Source organism: Narcine bancroftii, chromosome 8, assembly GCF_036971445.1.
Source record: "Narcine bancroftii isolate sNarBan1 chromosome 8, sNarBan1.hap1, whole genome shotgun sequence".
Lineage (NCBI taxonomy): Eukaryota > Metazoa > Chordata > Chondrichthyes > Torpediniformes > Narcinidae > Narcine > Narcine bancroftii.
In genome coordinates this window covers 49,491,462-49,511,438 of record NC_091476.1, presented here as the reverse complement: position 1 = coordinate 49,511,438, position 19,977 = coordinate 49,491,462, and the positions used below count along the sequence as shown (strand labels likewise).

General features: G+C 41.1%; 1 protein-coding gene across 1 annotated transcript in view; it reads right to left on the bottom strand.

Moving 5' to 3' along the window:
* The window catches only part of LOC138740666 (connector enhancer of kinase suppressor of ras 2), a 763,661-nt gene that overhangs the window by 85,266 nt on the left and 658,418 nt on the right, over positions 1-19,977 (bottom strand). Inside the window, exon 18 of the mRNA XM_069893653.1 lies at positions 17,019-17,090. Within this exon, the coding sequence (XP_069749754.1) occupies positions 17,019-17,090 (72 nt within the window). The remainder of the gene's footprint in view (positions 1-17,018; positions 17,091-19,977) is intronic.

The window sequence follows — 19,977 nt, the reverse complement described above, 5'->3', positions numbered from 1 at the left end:
CATGGTAGTGGATTACAGCCAGACAATCAACAAATTTACACAACTAGATGCCTACCCCCTGCCACGCATAGCAGACATGGTCAACAACATTGCACAGTATAAGGTGTTCTCCATATAGACCTGAAGGCAGCATACCACCAAATGCCCATTAGAAACAGCGATCGCATTTACACGGCATTTACACGGCTGTATCAATTTCTGCGACTTCCCTTCGGTGTCACTAATGGAGTGTCCCTGTTTCAGAGAGAAATGGACCGAATAGTAGATGAGTTCCAACTGAAAGTGCTGTTCCCTACTTAGACAACGTGACAATCTGTGGCCACACTCAGGAGGATCATGACACGAATTTAAAACGCTTCTTCCAGGCAGCCGAGGAAAGGAACCTAACATACAACAGGGACAAATGTGTCTTTAGTGCCAGGAAGTTGCCAATCCTGGGCTACATAGAGCAGAACGGGGAAATCAGCTCAGAACCAGCCCATATGCACTCTCTCCTAGACCTCCCAGTGCCATACACACTGAAAGCACTAAAAATGTGTTTGGGATTGTTTGCTTACTACACCCAATGGGTCCCCAACTACGCCGACAGGGCCCACCCACTTATAAAAGCCTTAGTTTTCCCACTGTGCCCAGCAGGCACCAGAGCATTCATGGACACTAGGGACCATATCACTAAAGCTACCATGCAGTCCATAGATAAGTCGATCCCGTTTCAAGTAGAAACGGATGCATTTAATGTGGCTCTGGCAGCCACCCTACACCAAGACGGACGACCGGTGGCCTTTTTCTCACGAATCCTACAGGGGTCAGAGGTAAAACACTCAGCAGTAGAGAAGGAGGCCCTAGTCATTGTGGGAGCAGTAAGGCACTGGCGACATTATCTGGCGTGCAAACACTTCACCCTCGTCACGGACCAACGGTCTGTGGCTTTTATGTTCGATAACCAGAACAGGGGGAGAATTAAGAATGACAAAATCCTGTGCTGGCGGATAGAATTGTCTACATTTAACTACGACATTCTATACCACCCCGGGAGACTCAACGAGCCCCTGGACGCGCTGTCCAGAGGCACTTGTGCCATCCTTAACCACACGCCCCAGTTGCAGAGCTTGCACAATGAGCTGGGCCTCCTGGGAGTTGCTAGATGGTTTCACTTCATTAAAACCCAAAACCTCCCATTTTTGGTAGAGGAAGTGAGGTCAGTGAACAAGAGCTGCCTCATCTGTGCAGCTGCAATTTTACCAGCCAGATAAAGCCACCCTGATAAAAGCTACCAAACCTTATGAGTGCCTCAGCCTCGATTTTAAAGGCCCGCTCCCATCCAATAATAGAAATGTCTATTTCCTAAACGTAATAGATGAATATTCCCATTTCCCCTTCGCAATCCCGTGTTCTGATGTATCAGCAGCCACTGTTATAAAATGCCTCCAACCCATCTTCAGCATATTTGGGTACCCAAACTACATACACACAGACAGGGGTGCTGTATTCATGAACACAGATGTACAGGAGTACCTGCACAAGAGAGGGATTTCTACCAGCCGCACTACAAGTTACAATCCCAGGAGGAATGGACAAGTCGAAAGGGAAAATGTCACTATCTGGAAAACGATTCTCTTGACTTTAAAAGCAAAAGACCTGCCTGTTACTAGATGGCAAGAAGTGTTGCCAGAGGCCCTACACTCTATATGTTCTTTGTTGTGTACTGCCACTAACATGACCCCACATGAACGTATCTTTTCTTTCACAAGGAAAGCCACGACGGGCCCAGTGCTGCCTAAATGGATGATGACACTGGGACCTGTTCTCCATTTGTCTGCATGTGGTTTTGCCCATATGTGTAGCAACCTCCTTTGAAGACCGCAGAGCCCACCTCACTGACAAAAGACAAAGGAGGAAAAACCCAACACCCAACCCCAACCCACCAATTTTCCCCTGCAACCGCTGCAACCGTGTCTGCCTGTCCCGCATCGGACTTGTCAGCCACAAACGAGCCTGCAGCTGACGTGGACATTTACCCCTCCATAAATCTTCGTCCGCGAAGCCAAGCCAAAGAAGAAGAAGACACTGTGGACCAGAGAACACTGTTTCATCAGGTTGTACTTTTACAATATGATGATGAACTTGAACGTACATCATCCAAAGTTGTCATCTTACAAGACACAACACCAAGTGCCTCACGCTGCTCTTGCTCTCCTCCAGTACACTTGCTGGCAAATCTTCCAGGATGGATTAATCTGGTCCACCCTGGGCTGAGCCGCACTGCTCATCTCTCTCTGGAATCTCCCTTTCTATGTGAATGGAGCCCTTGCCATCCATCATCACTGTAGATGACTGCAATGATACCATGACCATAATGGAATTTTGGCTGATGATAATGACCTCAGATTATCTTCTAAACTAAAAAAAGGATCTGTCATCTCTAACATTACTGTTCCTCCTATGAGCATCTTACCTTTCTCTATGTGTGACATAGTATATAGAGGTGCTTGGGAGATAAACTGGGAAAGATTTGTTAGAGCAGGTCACACACAAACACTTTAAAACACAGAATTCTCGCAGGAGCTTTTGCAAGAGACTCATGATGGACTGTTATTTGCAAAAGGCAACAAATGTAACAACAGGCAGCAGCAGGTTTGTCTGGAAGCAGAACTTACTGTCTGGAAGGTCATGTGATCTTTGCAGCCAGAGAGGAGCAAAAAACAGGCTCTGCTCTCAAAGAGGAGGGGGTGAGAAAGAGAGGAGAGAGAGAGAGAGAGAGAGAGAGAGAGAGAGAGAGAGAGAGAGAGGAGAGACACAGACGTCGGTTCCAGATGGACAAGCTCGCAAGCTTTGGAATATGGCCTGGTCAAAGGAGAGGATTGGCTGTCCGGTGTATCCCTTGGAATAGGAGAAACAGAAAGGAACTCTGTGGTGACCTGAAACAAGAAAAACCCTCTCACTGAAGACCAACAAGAACCCTTCTGAGTGGTAACCATTTACCTGTTAAGCACCAAAGCCTGGTGAACTTTATTAATGTTAACTTCTGTACATAGTACAAGAATTACCTGCAACCAGTGAGATTGGACTGTGAACCAAAGAACTTTGCTGAACCTACATATACATTACACACACGTGCGCTTAGAATTAGAAGGAGGTTAAGTGAGTCAATAGAAATAATTTAAAGTTTGATCCCATTTTCATGTTCAAAGATAATTAAAAGCAACTTTTGTTTAAGTAACCCTTTGTTGTGGTGCATATCTATTGCTGCTGGGTTCTGGGGTCCTCTGGACTCGTAACATATGGCTCTCACTGAGAAATTTTTCTCAATGAGATAACATCATCGACATCCTTCTTAGCCTTCTGCACTCCACAACTTCCCCTCCTCTATCATCTTAGTTCATCGTGGTCTCTGTCCTCGGACCTCCAAAGAACCTAAAAACCTTACCTCTATACAGTGCTATCCATAATGTTTGGGGACAAAGACACATTTTTTTCCTTTATTTGCCTCTGTGCTCCACAGTTTTAAATTTGTAATCAAGCAATTTACATGTGACTGAAGAATACATTCCAGATTTTATTCAAGGTTATTTGTAAACATTTTGGTTTGACCATGTGGAAATTACAACACTTTTTATACAAAGACCCCTTATTTCAGAACACCATGGGATTTGGGACTCAGCAATGGTATGTATATTAAAGCAGTTATGTTTAGTAGTTTTTTGCATATCCCTTGCACACAATGACATTTTGAAGTCTGTGATTCATAGTCATCACCAGGTGTTGAGTATCTTCTCTGGTGATGCTCCGCCAGGTCTCCATTGCAGCCGACTTCAGCTCCTGCTTGTTTCAGGGGCCTTGTTCCCTTATGTTTTCTCTTCAGGATATGGAAGGCATGCTCAATTGGATTTAGATCAGGTGAATGACTTGCCATTCAAGAAATTTCTAGTTTTTAGCTTTGAAACACTCCTTTGATGCTTTAGCAGTATGTTTGGGATCGTTGTCTTGCTGTAGGATGAAGCACCATCCAATGAGTTTGGAGGCAATTGCTCAAACTTAAGATAAGATGTTTCTATACTCCTCGAATTTCATTCCGCTACTGCCATCAGCAGTTACATCATCAATGAAGTGCACTAATATCTGTGGCAGCCAGACATGCCCTGACCATAACACATGCACCACCATATTTCACAGATGAGGTGGTATGCTTTGGATCCTGGGCAGTTGCTTTACACTTCCACACTTTGCTCTTGCCATCACTCTGATACAGGTTAATTTTGGTCTCATCTGTCCACAAGACCTTTTTTTCCAGAATTCTGCAGGCTCTCTTAAATACCTCTTGGCAAACTGTAATCTGTCCATCCTGTTTCTGTGGCTAAATAGTGATTTGCATCTTGCAGCATGGCCTCTGTATTTCTGTTCATGGTCTTCCGCAGACAGCAGTCATTGACACATCCATACCTGTCTCCTGAGGAGTGGTTCTGATCTGTCAGGCAGGCAGTTGGGGGGTATTTCCTTCATTAATATGAGAATTCTTGTGTCATCAGCAGAGGTGGTCTTCCTTGGTCTAGCCGTCCCTTGGTAATTACTGAGCTCACCAGTATGCTCTTTCTTCTTAATGCTTTTGGTGATTCTAAAGTATGAGTGATGCCTCTCAGTGTTTTATTCTTGTTTTTCAGCCTCATAAAGGCTGCTTTGTTTTTTACTGGCACATCTCTGGTTCTCATGTGAAAAAATGGCAACTACAGACTCCAAAGATGATCAAAAGCTGAGAAAGTCTAGCTCTCTTATACCTGTATCAATGAAGCAATTAAATATGCCTGAGTAATCACAAACACCTGTGAAGCCAAATATACATACCATTGCTGTGTTCCAAATATAATGGTGCCCTAAAATGGGGCACTATCTATAAAGGGTATTATAATTTCTACATAGTCAAATCAAAATGTATATAAATAACCTTTAATAACATATCTAATGTGTACTTTAATCACATGTGAATTGTTTGATTTCATATTTAAAACTCTGGAAAAAAAAGGCAAATAAAGGAAAAAAAATGTCTTTGTCCCAAACATTATGGAGGCCACTGTATAAACTCTAGCACCCATATTCACGCTCCTCTATAGATTTTAACATTTCTCATTTTACCTCCGCCTCTGTCAATAGATTGAAGCTTCTCCAATTCCTCTTTTGGATCACTCTTCACCTATAGGAACTAATTTAATCTCACTTCCGTCTTGAAAAACACCCCTCACAATTCACATTGCTTTGGAATTTCAAAACCTCAGCTTCCTAACCTTTTCCCTTAGCTCTACAGCTGCTGATCAAGCACACCTTCACTTCCTTTTTCAAACATGATCCCCAATGAAACCACTGTTGCCTTCCCACCTTCTGGTCCTACAATAGTGCACTCATCTACTTTCTCTTAATTGCTTGGGATGCAGGTTCAATTAGTTTTTGAGGACAGCTGGTGTAAATGTGGAAGAAGCAGTTGAAGAACTTCTGGTCGCCATTCTCATCGGTCTAAGATGGTGACTATCCTCAAGTAATCGTGAAGCCAAAGGCAAAATTTGTTTCTACTTGCATAACTAGTTCTTCAAACCCTCTGCAGGGATTTGAGGGGTTTGGGGGGTTGGGGGAATTATTCTGATTATATGGTAATCAGGAGGAAAAGGTTGTTGTTTTAAAACTGACAGTTTTATCCACTGACAGTGGATGAGAGAGCCCTATCAGTTTCCAATTAAGTCCATCCATTGTGAACTGCCAGCTTGCAATCGTCGTCCTTGGTAAATGAGATCAGTTCTTTGCATATATTTTATGATTACTTCTTTTGTTCAGTTTTTTTACATAAATTCTAAAAGAGAAAGTTATTATTCAGTCTTAATTTTTTAACAATTGTGATTTGTGTATTCTGTAAGGGTGAATTGTCATTGGCTGAGAAAAGCAACCAACTTTTCATGTTGGTGGAACAACTTCTGTGTTGACTCCTCTCACAAATCAAAGCTGTCATCCTAAGCTCTCGCATGGAGCCCAGTTATGCCTGCCTTTTTGGTGGCTATGGGGACAGCTCTTGTTCTAAACCTTAATCTGGTACCTCCACAATGCAACCCTCCCCTCCCCACCCCCAACACTTTTTCCGTTATAAATGTTTTGGTGGTGATTTGTGAATTCTGCAAGGATTGAATTCCATTATCCCATCTACTGTAAGAGAATTGATCCTTACAGAATTCACAAACATCTACCAATTGAAAGTAATTTGGTATGCTGTAAGACAGTGGTTCTCAACCTTTTTCTTTCCACTCACACACCACTTTAAGTATTCCCTATACCATAGGTTCTCTGTGATAAGTAAGAGATTGCTTAAGGGGGTATGTGGGTGGAAAGAAAATGTTTGAAAACCACTGTTTTAATTGTACCTAATTGACTCGTTATGTGCACGGTTTCAGAACTCCAAAGGAAATGACAATTTTTCTCAAGCAAAATATTTCAGTATCAATTGGGTCTAGTGGTTCTCAACCTTCCCTTCCCATTCAGAAGGTTTTGTCGAGAGTTTCTAAGAGCAGGATGGTCAGAATGGGAGTGAAAGGCAATTGAAAGCACAAGTTGCTCCTATGGGCTAAATGCATGTTTTCTGCAAAGCGGTCACCATTGGCTGAAAGATCTGGACCTAATTTCAATGTTTGCAATAAAATTAAATCTCAAAACTGAGCCCAAAGAGCTCTCAGTAAAGAAGGAGCCAAAATCATGATTGAAATGGGCAGATGTAGTTTAATGGTAGGAAAAATGAAGAGGAGAATATCGAGGAAAAGGCAGAAAAATATGAAGAATGTGAATAGGGGCATTGAGATCCTCTGCTTTATTCTGAGATCAATAGAGTGAAAAGAGCAAGGAGATCATAAACGCAATCTTTATAAAACATCCGATGGCCATTGCGTGAATTGTTCTTCTCAATTCTGAGGTTTAAGAAGGAAATAAAAGCCTAAGAAAAGGTCTCTGGACATTTAGCAGGTGATGTCGAAATGGGTTATGTGTGGAGATGAGGTGGGGTTGTTTTCTTCAAGCAGAAAGGCTCGAGGAGATTTGATACTGGTTCAAATCACAAATGGTTTTGGAAGTTGTAGCATGGTTAAACTGCAGTAGTGGAGTGCTCTGGAACAGGAGGCCATAAATTCAAGAAGATTTACTATATAAAAACCCAGAAGTGAAGCGAAGAAACTTCTTTTTAAAGCAATTTATTGTAATATAGAAAGTAAAGGCTGAAAGAATGCTGGAAGTGGATTCCAACATAACACTCAATGGAAAATCTGGCCAATACTTGAAAAAACCACAGTAATGGGGAAAGAGCAGGTGGGCTTAATCAATTGCTCTATTAAAGTAATGGCACAGGCATCATGGGCTCGATGGTCTTCTCCTCTTTATTTTATGATTATTTGATAGTTCAATTCTGTTGATTTGAAATGGAATAAAAATTCTGATATATGAGTGTGAGTGCCTGCATCCTGTGACTGAAGGATTGAAAACCAGAGATCACAGACTAAAATAGCTGGAAATCATTCCAAATATATTGTGAGAAAATGTTATAATATAGAACCATTCAACATTACAGTACAGAAACAGGCCCTATGGCACTTCTAGTCTGTGCCAAACTCTTATTCTGCCTAGTCCATTTCCCTTCATACCCCTCCCATCCATGTATCCATCCTTAAATGTTAAAATTGAGCCTGCATTCACCGCTTCAGCCAAAGGTTGTTCCATACTCCCACCACTCCCTGATTAAATAAATTACTCCTAATACTCCCTCTACTCCTTTTTCATCCTTAACCTATGTCCTCTGGTTTGTGTTTTGCCTTACCTCAGTGGAAAAAGCCTATTTGCATTTATTCTATCTATACCCATCATAATTTAGTATACCTTTATCAAATCTCCCCTCATTCTTCTCTGCTCCACGGAACAAAGTCCTCATCTGTTTAACCTTTCCCTGTAACTTAATTCCTCAAATCCAGCATAATCTTAGTAAATCTTCTCTGCAATTTTTCAAATTTATTGATATCTTTTCTGTAGTTAGAAGTCTAAAACTGTACACAAGACTCCAAATTTGGCTTCATCAATGCCTTATACAACTTTACTATAACATCCCAACTCCTATACTCAATATTTTGATTTATGAAGGCCAATGTACCAAAACCTCTCCTCAGTACCCTATCCACCTGTGATACCACTTTCATAGAATTATGTATCTGAATTCCTGGATCTCTCGGTTTTACTGTACTCCTCAGTGCCCTACCATTTACCATGTATGTCCTTTCTTGGTTTGTCCTTCCAAAATGCAACATCTCACACTTGTCTGCATTAAATTCCATCTGACATTTATCAGCCCATTTTTCCAGCTGGACCAGATCCCTCTGCAAGATTTGAAACCCTTCTTTGCTGTCCCCAACACTTCCAATCTTTGTATCATCTGTATTAAACATTTCCTGTGATCTGTTACTAAACATTTCATAAAGAGTGATGGAAAAAGATTCAAAGATAACTTTCAAGACAAATTTGGATGAATACTTGAAAAGAAAATAAGATTGTGTGGAACTAATTGGAGCTAGTGCAATGCATTATTGATCAAAAATGGCTGCCTTCAAACATCTGATAATGTTTATCATTATTCTTTTGGTTCTATCAAACATTCTGCTTTCAGACTAACTTTGGGTATAAAGTGCACTTTCATTATAGAAAATTAGAGCTTAGATAAAAAAAATTAACTGGTTGAAACACTTCATATTTAATTATGCATGGTCATGCTTGTAAACATTAAAGTCTGCTAAAGAAATTTCTAAATAAGCAACTTATTCTCTAGGACACCAGTGCAGCAATATTCTCTTCATAGACTGGGATTTCTATTTTCTCTCCAGAAATGAATCCAATGATACTTTATTAAAATTAATTCTACATATGCATAGTGGAAATATGAACATTAATGTAGTCATTATGTGTGCAGTAAGTTTGAGAGAGAAATTGCAGACTGAGTGCATTATATTATATTATTAAGGACAATGTACTTGTAAAATATTTGCTAATGTGCAGTCATTTGCTGTCAGCATCGGCCCAATTTATCAATCTCTGAAGATTACAACTAAGATCAAGACACTTAAATGGTTAAAAGTGATCGTGCAAAGTCCACGGGTGCTCCTATTGATCGTCGTATAAATGTCCCCTAGCTGCCAAGAGACTGAGCTTACATGTTTGTTTTTCTGGATTTCAGGCTTCAGTACCTTTTTCCTGAAGGTAGCAGTGAGAAGAGAGGGTGACCAGGAGGTTCTTGATGATGTTGGCTGCCTTCTTGAGGTAGTGCCTCACATAGACGTCTGCAGTAGATGGGAGGAAAGAACCTGTGAGGATCCTTTCTATGTTTGCTGCCTTTAGTGTTTCTGGGCACTTGAATGACCAAACTAAGCTATGATGCAACCAGTCAGTATACGTTCCAGAGTAGACATGAAGAAGTTTGATAGCTTATCCGATGACATGCCAAATCTCCTCAGACTCCAGAGAAAGTAAAGGTGTTGGTGCACCTTCTCCACAATTGTCTTGATGTGCTGACTAAAAGAAAGGTCTTTTGGAGTATGGTCTCCCAGGAACTTGAAGATTCTGACCCTCTCTACCTCCATCCCATCATGCAGACAGGTGGATGGTACCTTGAGTGTGAATCTAGGTCCAAGACTTCAGGTTTTCCGATATTCAATTAGATATGTTCTATTCATCTACAACATGATAAAGAGCTGACATCTTAAAGACAGAAGAGAAGGGAAGAGAGCAAATTATGTAGAAACAAAAAATAAGTATTCCACTATGAAGCTTCCTTCAGTCTTTAAATGTGGCTTTGATGAGAAGTTTCTGAGATGATCATAATTTTGTGGGTCAATTTAAAAACTTGCAATATGAAGGGTAATTCCAAGAAAAAGTGGCTATGAAAGATGTTGGATGGTTTCATGTCTTAATTTACAGCCAGGAATGGAATGGCAACAAATTTTGTCAATGATCTCACCCTAAGATATCCTCATTTTCTTTTAAATTTTGTCATTCAGTGAAGTCATTTCTCTGCATGCTGCCTGTGTGGCATGTTTATTGATCTGTCAGTACTTGATGAGTTTATGCAGATCAATATGAACAGGGCACTGAGACAAGCCGGATGCACATTAGCAGTCCCAGGGAGTCCAAGCAGACATGACAGCATGATGGTCACAATGGGAATCATATAGTAGGAGACCGTGGATGACCACCCTCAAGGACAGGACAGAGATTAAAGAGAAGTGAGAGACAATCAATACAGAGGTTCATTAAAACATCCAAGAAGATCACTGGGGTCTTCCTTTCTTCTATTGATGACATTCAACAGGAGCAATTCTTAAATAGGGCTCAAAGAACTATTGAGGATCCCTACCATCCATCACAAAGTATATTTGACCTACTACCTTCAGGAAGGAGACACAGGAGCAAAATATCAGGACTGCCAGGCTGAGAAAAAACTTCTTCCTGCAGGCTGAGAGACTGATGAATGGTATCCAGTAACCTTGGGTTTCATTAATAAAACAAGTAAATTATTCTGAAATATATGTACATATTTCATTTATATTATATCATTATGTAAATATGTGATTGTTATGTGCTGTGTCAGCACAGTTGGCCTAGTGGTTAGCACAATGCCATTACAGCGCTAGTGATCGGGACAGGGGTTCGAATCCTGTGCTGTCTGTAAGGAGTTTGTACATTCTCCCTATGTCTCTGTGGATTTTTCCCAAGGTCTCCAATTTCCTCCCACCATTCACAACATACCAGGAGTGTAGGTTAATTAGGTGTAAATTGGGTGGCATGGACTTGTGGGCTGAAAAGGGCTGTTACCATGCTGTATGTCTAAATTTAAAATCATACTCTACACTGGCACTCTGCATGGATGTGCACTCAGCCCTCTGAGATACTCCCTCTACTCTCTCTGAAGCCAAATACTGTTCCAAGTCCATCTTCAAATTCGCTGGCAGCACCATAGATGCAGGCCGAAAATCAAGACAGCCAACGTACTGAAGGACTCATCCCACTCTGATACAATCTCTTCCCTCCAAATGTGGAGAAAGTTCAAGAATGTGAAATCACACACCAACAGGCAATTTCTTCCCTACAGCCTCAGGCTCCTGAAGGAGCCTCACAATACTGCTCTCATGTTTCCCTTGTTCATTGATCATTTTCATTGTAACTGTGCCATTGTTCTGCTAAGTTGTACGGCTGTATGAATGTTAGAACTGACTTCAAGTTCAAATTTATTTGTCATCTGATTATACAAGTACAATGCAATGAAACAGCGTTCTCTGACCCACAGTGCAGAACAGTGCAAAACACACAATAAGACATAACACACATGCAGACAAATGATACATATACACAATACATACATAAAATAAATATTCTTAATAAATAGTAGGGTAACAGAGAGTTGTTTTAGCAGTCGTTCAGCAGTTTCACTGCCTGGGGAAAGAAGGTGTTCTTCAGCCTGGTGGTTCTGTCTCTAATACTTCTGTATCTCTTTCCTGACATGAAGGGCTGGAAGATGCTGTGTGCATAGTGGTAGGTGTCCTCCCTGGTTTTGCGAGCCCTCTTTAAACAACAATCACAGTAAATCCCATCAATATGGGGAAGAGGGACCACAGTAATTCTCTGATCCGATGCTCGACAGTATCTGTACTACAATGTGATGCAGCCAGCCAGGATGGTCTTGGTGGAGCTCCAGCAGAAAGTTGACAATGCTCAGTGCAGTCACTGTTGCACCTTCTTAACAAGTGAGGAGATGTTATGTGCCCAGGATTGGTCACTTCCTAAATGAACACCCAGAAACTTGGTGCTCTCTATTCTTTCCACAACCATGCTGCTCATGTGTAGTGGAGGGTGGTCGTCCACAATCATATCCTTTGTCTTGCTGATGTTGAAAATTAGCCTGTTATTCTTGCACCATCCCATGAGATTTTCCATCTGTTCTCTGCAGTGTGACTCATTGTTATTGCTGATGAGATCAACTACTGTTGTGCCATCTTGCAAACTTGATGACTCTGTTGGAGCTGGATCTGGCATTGCAGTTCATGGGTCTAAACCATTTGCTGAAGAACCCTTCTCACCATACCTGGTCTCATGCGAGAATGATCTTAAACTAGTTGTAAATTTTGAGTAACATTCACATCAATTTTGCAATCAAGATATCCTTCAATGCTTGTAATGATGCCATTGGCTGTGGCCAGGAGTGCATAGCAGTTACTTGGAAGTCAGACTTCTGCTTGAGCATAGCTCACTGGAACATAGAAATTCAAAGCTGTGTTCCCCTGGAGAAAATTACTTACAACTTAAGAAAGAAGTATAGCACTTTCTTTAAAATTTGGCAACCATACTTAAATTCCATAGGAGCACAATTATAGTGTGAACCATCATGCCTCGCCGCCCTACCTTCCCCGTCTACCCCTCAATTGGCGGGGGGAGTGGAATTGGGGGGGGGGGTTTGCACCCCATTCCAATAAGGAAAAGGCAAGCGAAAGAAAACAGCTTGAGCACTGGCTGCTGTAATGTGACAAACCCATAAACCCCCAATATATGTTTCATACCTTTGTTGTGAACGTCCTGAATGTTGTGGATAAGTGTGGTTGGTTGAGTGGTAAGTGTTAAATGTTGAGGGTATAAGGAGGGGAGGGAAGGGGATAGAAAAAGCTTGAATTCTACAGAATAATCTTGAAAAAAATTGATAATTGTAAATTGTAATTAATATTGATGTTGTTAACAGTAATGCTGATAAATGTTTAGAAAATCATAAATAAAATATATTACAAAAAAATCCTTCAATGCAGCAAACTGAATTGAACCACATGACTGTATGTATTCAAACTTCCCTTACAGGTCACAAGCACTTGACACACTTCACTGGGCATGTTTTACAAAGGATGAGTGACTCGCAGTGTGAAGGTGATGATGAGACACCAGATTTGTATTTCTTGCTTCAGCAGATGTTGAAAGTTAGGAAATGAACCATACAATCCTACACAACATCAACTGGGCTGGTCAGAGAACATTATTAGAACGAAAGAAATCGGTGCAAGAGTAGGGCATCTGGCATATTGAGTCTTCTCCGCCATTCAATGAGGTCATGGTTGATCTGTTGATAATAGCCTCATCTCCACCTACCATATCCCTTAATTTCCAATGGACAGATTCACCATGCCTTGGGAAAAGCAGATTATCCTCATCTGTGTCCTAAATCTACTACCCTGGATCTTGAGGCTGTGTCCCCTAGTTTTGCTCTCCCTCACCAATGGAGACAACTTACCTACCTCTATCTTAACTTTCATAATTATATACATTTCTATAAGATTCACTCTCATTCTTCTAAATTACAGTCCTAGATGCCTCAATTTCTCCCCATATGCTAACCCCCTCATCTTTCGAATCAATCTGGTGAACCTCCTCTACACCACCTCTAAAGCCAGAACACCCTTCCTCAAAAAAGGATACCAGAACTGTATGCACTACTCCAGATGCAGCCTCAGCAGTACCTTGCAGCATAACTACCCTGCCCCTACATTCAATCCCCGAGTAATGAAGGCCAACATTCCATTTGCCTTCTTGATAGGCTGCTTCACTTACAAACCAACATTTTGCAATTCATGCACAAACACTTCCATGTCTGACAGCAGCATGTTGCAAATTCTTTCCATTTAAATAAATAATCTGATCTTCCATACTATTACATCACACCCAACTCTATGCACCCTCATCTTCAGTATAAGGCTTTTATGTGGAACCTTATCAACCATCTCCTGGAAATCCAAGTAAACAACATCCATCTGTTCCCCTTTATCCTCAAAATACTCCAGTAAGTTCATCAAGTATGACCCGCCTTTGCTGAATCCATCCTGCATCTACCTGATGGATCCATTTCACTCGAGATGCTTCACTATTTCTTCTTTAATGATAGTTTCAGGCATTTTCCCAACTACAGATGTTAAACTAACTAACCTATGGTTTTTGCCTTTTAGCTACATCCTTTTTTTAAACTATCTTCCAATCTGTCAGAGTGCAGAGAATATTGGTAAATTATCACCAAGGCCTCTACCATAACTTCTGCCATTTTGTTCAGTCCCCTGGGATGTATTCCATCAGGACCAGGGGACTTACAACCTTTAGAGGCTTAAGTTTGCTCAGTATTACCACTTTAGTGATAGCTATTACATCCAAGTCTTCACCACCCATCACATCCATAACATCTGTCTTTGCATGATGGATGTGTCCTCCATTGTGAAGACTGACACCAAACAGTCATTTCCTCATTATCCAATATCAATTCCCCCTTCTCATCCTCCAAGGACTTGACCTTCACTTTAGCCACCCTTTTGCGCTTTATGTAATTATAAAAAACAATTAGTCTGTTTTTGTATATTGTTCTTATCTTTTTTCATAATCTACTTTCCCTCTCTTCATTGCTCACTTTGTGATTTTTTTGTTACTTTTTAAAGTTTTCCCTGTCTTCTAGTTTTATGCTGCTCTTGATGAATTTGAATGCATGAGGCTTCCTTTATTTCCTTAGTCTGTCCCTACCCTTAATGTGCTTGCTTTTAACTGGAATATACTTATGTTGAGCCCCATGAAAAATCTCTTCTATTGTTGCTCAAACATCCCTCCACAGACTATGTTTCCAGTCTACCCTGGCCAACTCCTTCCTTATCCCCTTGTAGCTTCCCTTGTTGAGGCATAATATACTGGTTGTAGACCCAATTACTGTACTCTCCATTTGTATGAGAATCTGTGATCACTCCTTCCAAGATGAACCCTAACTTCAATCTGGTCTCACCTACCATATTTCCCATCTCTCTCTTTCATCACTTTACACTTCTATCAAAATCCTGCTCATTCTGAATTCCAGTGAGTATGGTTCCAGATGACTCCATCTCTCCCCATAGGCTAATACCCTTATCTCCAGAATCAGTCTGATGAACCTTTGCGCTGCTTCCAAAGCCAGTGTATCCTTTTTCAAGCAAGGAGACCAGAACTGCATACAATACTTCAGGTGTGACCTCACCACTATCCTGTACAGTGACAGCAGAACCTTCCCTGCTATCATCCAGCAATGAAACCAACACTCAATTTGCCTCCTTGATGACCTGTTGCACCTGAAAACCAACCTTTTGTGTTTCATGCACAAGCACTCCCAGATCTTTCACTTATAAATAAAAATCTGACCTTCTATTTTTCCTTCCAAAGTAGATTACCAGTATTGCACTGTATCAACCAGATGCTGGTCCAATCACTCTAACCTATCTACATCTCCATGCAGACTCTTTGCACAATTTGCTTTTCCACTGAATTTAGTGTCTTCAGTAAACTGAGATAGGTTGCACTCAGTTTTCCCCTTCCAAAACATTAATGCATATTGTGAATTCAGCACCGACCCCTGCAGCACTTTGCGCACGTGATTGCCAAGGATAGAAACACTCGTTTATTCCAACCCTGCCTTCTATTGGTTAACCAATCCTCTAACCATTCTAATATATCACACCTAATTTCATGCATCCTTATCTTATAGATAAGTCTTTTCTGTGGCACTTGATCAAATGCCTTCTGGAAATCCAAGTCTAGCCCAAGCCATTAGTAACTGGAGCTCCAGATCCAAACCTCCAACAAACCTCGGCATGCCCTTACATCCTGGTTCCGATAATCGGTACCCCTCAGCCATTTTCTAAACTGACTTCCTTCAATCAGCAATTGAAGTGTCTTTCTGAAGAAATGTGCTTCTTCCAGGTTACCGCAGAGTTCTTCTCCCCCCCCACCCCCCCACCCCCATTTCAGGAGAAATACAATAACCAGCCACGACAGAGATTTTGAATAGGCTGAACTTGGAACTCAAAACCCTTCTTGAAATCCACCTCTTTCCTCTGTCCCTCCCCCTTCACCCCCCACCCCCTCCATTAGACATCTGCCTGCTTTTTGGCACTTCTGAATAAAGGGTTCAGGCCTGAAACATCATTTGTCTTTACTTCCTATGGATACCGTGTGATCTGCCGAGAGTCTCCAGCTCTTTTGTGTTCTCCCTTCTATCTACTGCACTCATTTTATCCTGTCAATTTGCTTGATGGAACAATTTCTAGCCAGACAACTCACTATTTTGTCCTTAATGAAAGTTTCATGCATTTCCTAGCTACATTCAGCTAACTGGCATCAAGTTACCTGCCTTTTGCCTTCATGCTTTCTTAAACAGTGGAATAACATTTGCTTTCTTCCAATATGCTGGGACCTGCCCAGAGTCCAGAGAATTGTGCCAAGTTACTGCAAGTGGATCCAGTCTAACCTCCACCATTTCTTTCAGTACCCTTAGATACATTCAATCAGGACTTGGGACATAGCTATCTTTAGACCCCCTTCTCTCAGGGTTTGATGCCCTTTTCAACATTAACTTGCTCAGGAAAGTAAATTGTTGAAGCAAATGTTAAGGGTCTAAGTGATACAAAAATGAAAACAATGTATATCATGCAGTTTTATCAGAGTTTGATGAAATTTGACTTTTCATCATTTATTCAATACACATTTTCATATCCATTCCTCTTGTACACTGCAGCAAGATAAAATTTTCTGAACACCCTGTATAGAGGGGAGCGAACCTCCTGTCACATTTGAACCAAACCGCAGAGACCTAATTCAAAACGAAACACGTTACATCTGCACAGCTAGACACCCAACACATAAATAAAACATCAAATGTTAGGTTACAGCACATTCTTAATAAATGAACATCAGCGGAAACCTGCATGTTTTGCTTTTAATCTCCAACCGATAAGTGGAATCATTTTGCAAAGTCTCTGATTCAATCTTTGAGACTGATCATGGTGTAGCTGCCAATTACTTTTCATGATCTACAATGTATGTGCAATGAAACCATGAATACACTGGTGATCTACAACACACTGCTGTTTAAATGTAAAATTACTGTTCAAATTCTTGAATATTATCTATCAGAATGGAGATTTTTTTACCTGTTCATTTCTTCCAAGCAGTCAGTCGCAAAGTAGAAGCTCTTAATTTTCGGATGGCAAGCTTTGAAGGCACTTTAGGAAAACAAAATATGACAGTTACACAACACACACCAGAAAAGTATTTATTTTTAGCATGTAAATATCAATGGAAGTGCTTTGGTTTTGATGGCAGTTCTTTACTTTGTGTAAAACTATTTCCAGTCTGCTCCATTTCTATCCCCAAGTTTATGTCGAGTCATGTCATTTACAAGATAAGTTAAGCAGATTGTGAATCTACTTTCATCCATTCAATAATCACCTCAAACCTCTGGAGGGAGGAATCTGAAACAAAAATAGAAAATACTGGAAGTGCTCAGCAGGTGAGGCAGCAAGTGTGCAAAGAGAATCAATTTAATGTCAAAGAGCAGAAGTGTTAATTTTGTTTTTCTTTCCAAAGATGCTGCCTGACCAACTGAGTATTTCTGGCATTTCCTATTTTTTTTCAACAATTATCAATGTATTCATCGCACAAAGTCAAGATCTGTCCCTTTTTTTAGAAATGTGAATGATTTCTCCATTATTTGACCTTTAGCTAAACAAGAAAATCAAAATACAGTAATCTTTGCTCTTCACAAATTCGCAGATAAGCATAGAGGTGTGATGTCACAACAGTGGCAAGTATATGTACCCTATACTGAATCATGGAATCGAATGGTGAGTGCTCACACACACACACAAATTCAGGGAAGAAAAGGTTAACAAAGGTGCAAGATGATATATTTGACTTTTACAGGCAAACTCAATTTAAAACTAAGGATGCAAGCTGAGAGCAGGGAGCCAAGAGTTCCAATAAAAATGACCTGAAGGGCCTACAGTAACTCAGACACTGTTCAGCACGTTAAATAACTGATTAGCCCTCTGCTCTACTCACTTTACATTTATGACTGTGTCAAGTCAAGTCACCTTTATTTATCGTTCATACCACAGTAAAGACGAGATCGCATTTCTCAAGGACCACGGAACATATTTACATAAATATGAGAATATGTTAGAATAGAAATTAAACACATTGAAATATTAAAACGTGTACAGTAAAGGTCTATGGTACACTATCCACAAATGTTCTGGGAATTCAGGAACCTGATGGCTTGGGGAAAAATACTGTTGCCCAATCTGGACGTAAAGGCCCAAATGCTATGACACCTCCTACCAGATGGCAGAATGGAGAACCGTTTACATGAGGGGTGAGTGGAGTCCTTCACAATGTTTATTGTCTTTCACCTACATCGAGTGTTGTCGATGTCCTTCATGGTAGGAAGAGAAGCCCCCAATGATCTTTTCTGCTGAGTTCATTATCCTCTGCAGGGTCTTACAGTCTGAGGTCGTACAGCTTCCAAACCAGGCGGTGATACAATTGCTCAGGATGCTCTTGATGCCTCCTCTGTAGAATGTAGTGAGGATGGAGGGTGAGAGGTGAACTTTCCTCAGCTTTTGCAGGAATTAGAGGCTCTGCTGGACTTTCTTGGCTATGGAGCTGGAGTTAAGGGACCAGGTGAGATTCTCCGCCAAGTGCAAACCAAGGAACTTTAAACTCTTGACGACTTCAATGGTAAAGCCATCGATGGAGAGTGATCCCACTGGGCCCTCCTGAAGTCAACAACCATCTCTTTTGTTTTATTATTGTTCAGGTTGCTGGCCCTGCACCAGTCCATTAGCAACTGTACCTTATCTCTGAACGCTGACTCATCATTCTTACTAATCAGGCCCACCACAGTCATGTCGTCATTGAACTTGATGATGTGGTTTGAGCTGTGTTTTTCTGCACAGTCATGAGTGAACAGCAGTGGACTAAGCTGCAGCCCTAGGGGGCCCCCGTGCTCAGTGTGATGGTCTTGGAAGTGCTGCTTCTGATCTGGACTGCCTGAGGTCTTAAGAGGAAGTTAAGAATCTGTGTGGCTCAGTACGACAACACCATCTACAAATTTGCCGATGATAGGACAGTGGTGGATTGTATAAAAAGGGGTGATTGGTCAGCATACAGAAGGGAGATTGAAAACTTGGCTAATGGTGTACCAGCAACAACCTTGCACTCAATGTCACCAAAACTAAGCAGCTAATTGTTGACTTCAGGAAGGGAAAACCAGACGTGTATGATCCAGTGATCAGTGGGGGATCAGAGATGGAAAGGGTAAGCAAATTTAAGTTCTTAGGAGACATTATCTCGGAGGATCTTTCCTGGACCCAACACACTAATGGCATCATGAAGAAGGCACTTTGGTGCCTCTACTTCCTCAGGATTTCTATAACATTGGAAACTCTGGCAAATTTCTACGGATGTGTGGTGGAAACTGGCTACATCATGGTCTGGTATAGGATCACCAATACCCTTGAGCGTCAAGCCCTGCAAAAGGTAATGGACACAGCCAAGGACATCAAAGACAAAACCATCCCCACTATTGAGAGGATCTACAGGGAATGCTGTCATCAGAGAGCTGCAGCAATCATCAAACATCTAAACCACCCAGCACATGCTCTGTTCTTGCTGCTACCATCAAAGGTATAGAGCTAGAGGAAAGAGGTGCAGGTGCAGGTTCAGGACCAGCTGCTCCCCCTCCACCATCGACTCGTTGAAGGATTCTAACTTGTGCACTTTTATTGTTTTTCTTATTCTTTGTATTGCAGTCAGTTTGTAACATTTTTTTTATTTGCTTCTACGGGACATTTTCTTTTGCACTACCAATAAGTGGTAATCCTGCCTCACCTGCAGGAAAAGAGAATCTCTGGGTTGTACATGATGTCATGTAGGTACTCTGACAATAAATCTGATATCTGAAATCTGATTGATCCTGGGTCCTGATAAGACTGATTGAGTCAATCGGATTAAAACACTGTAAAGTAAGACGAAGGACTAATTGAAAACATTCATAAGCCACTTCCTTTTGAGAGATTCACCAGGATCATGAGGAATTTAAGAACAATC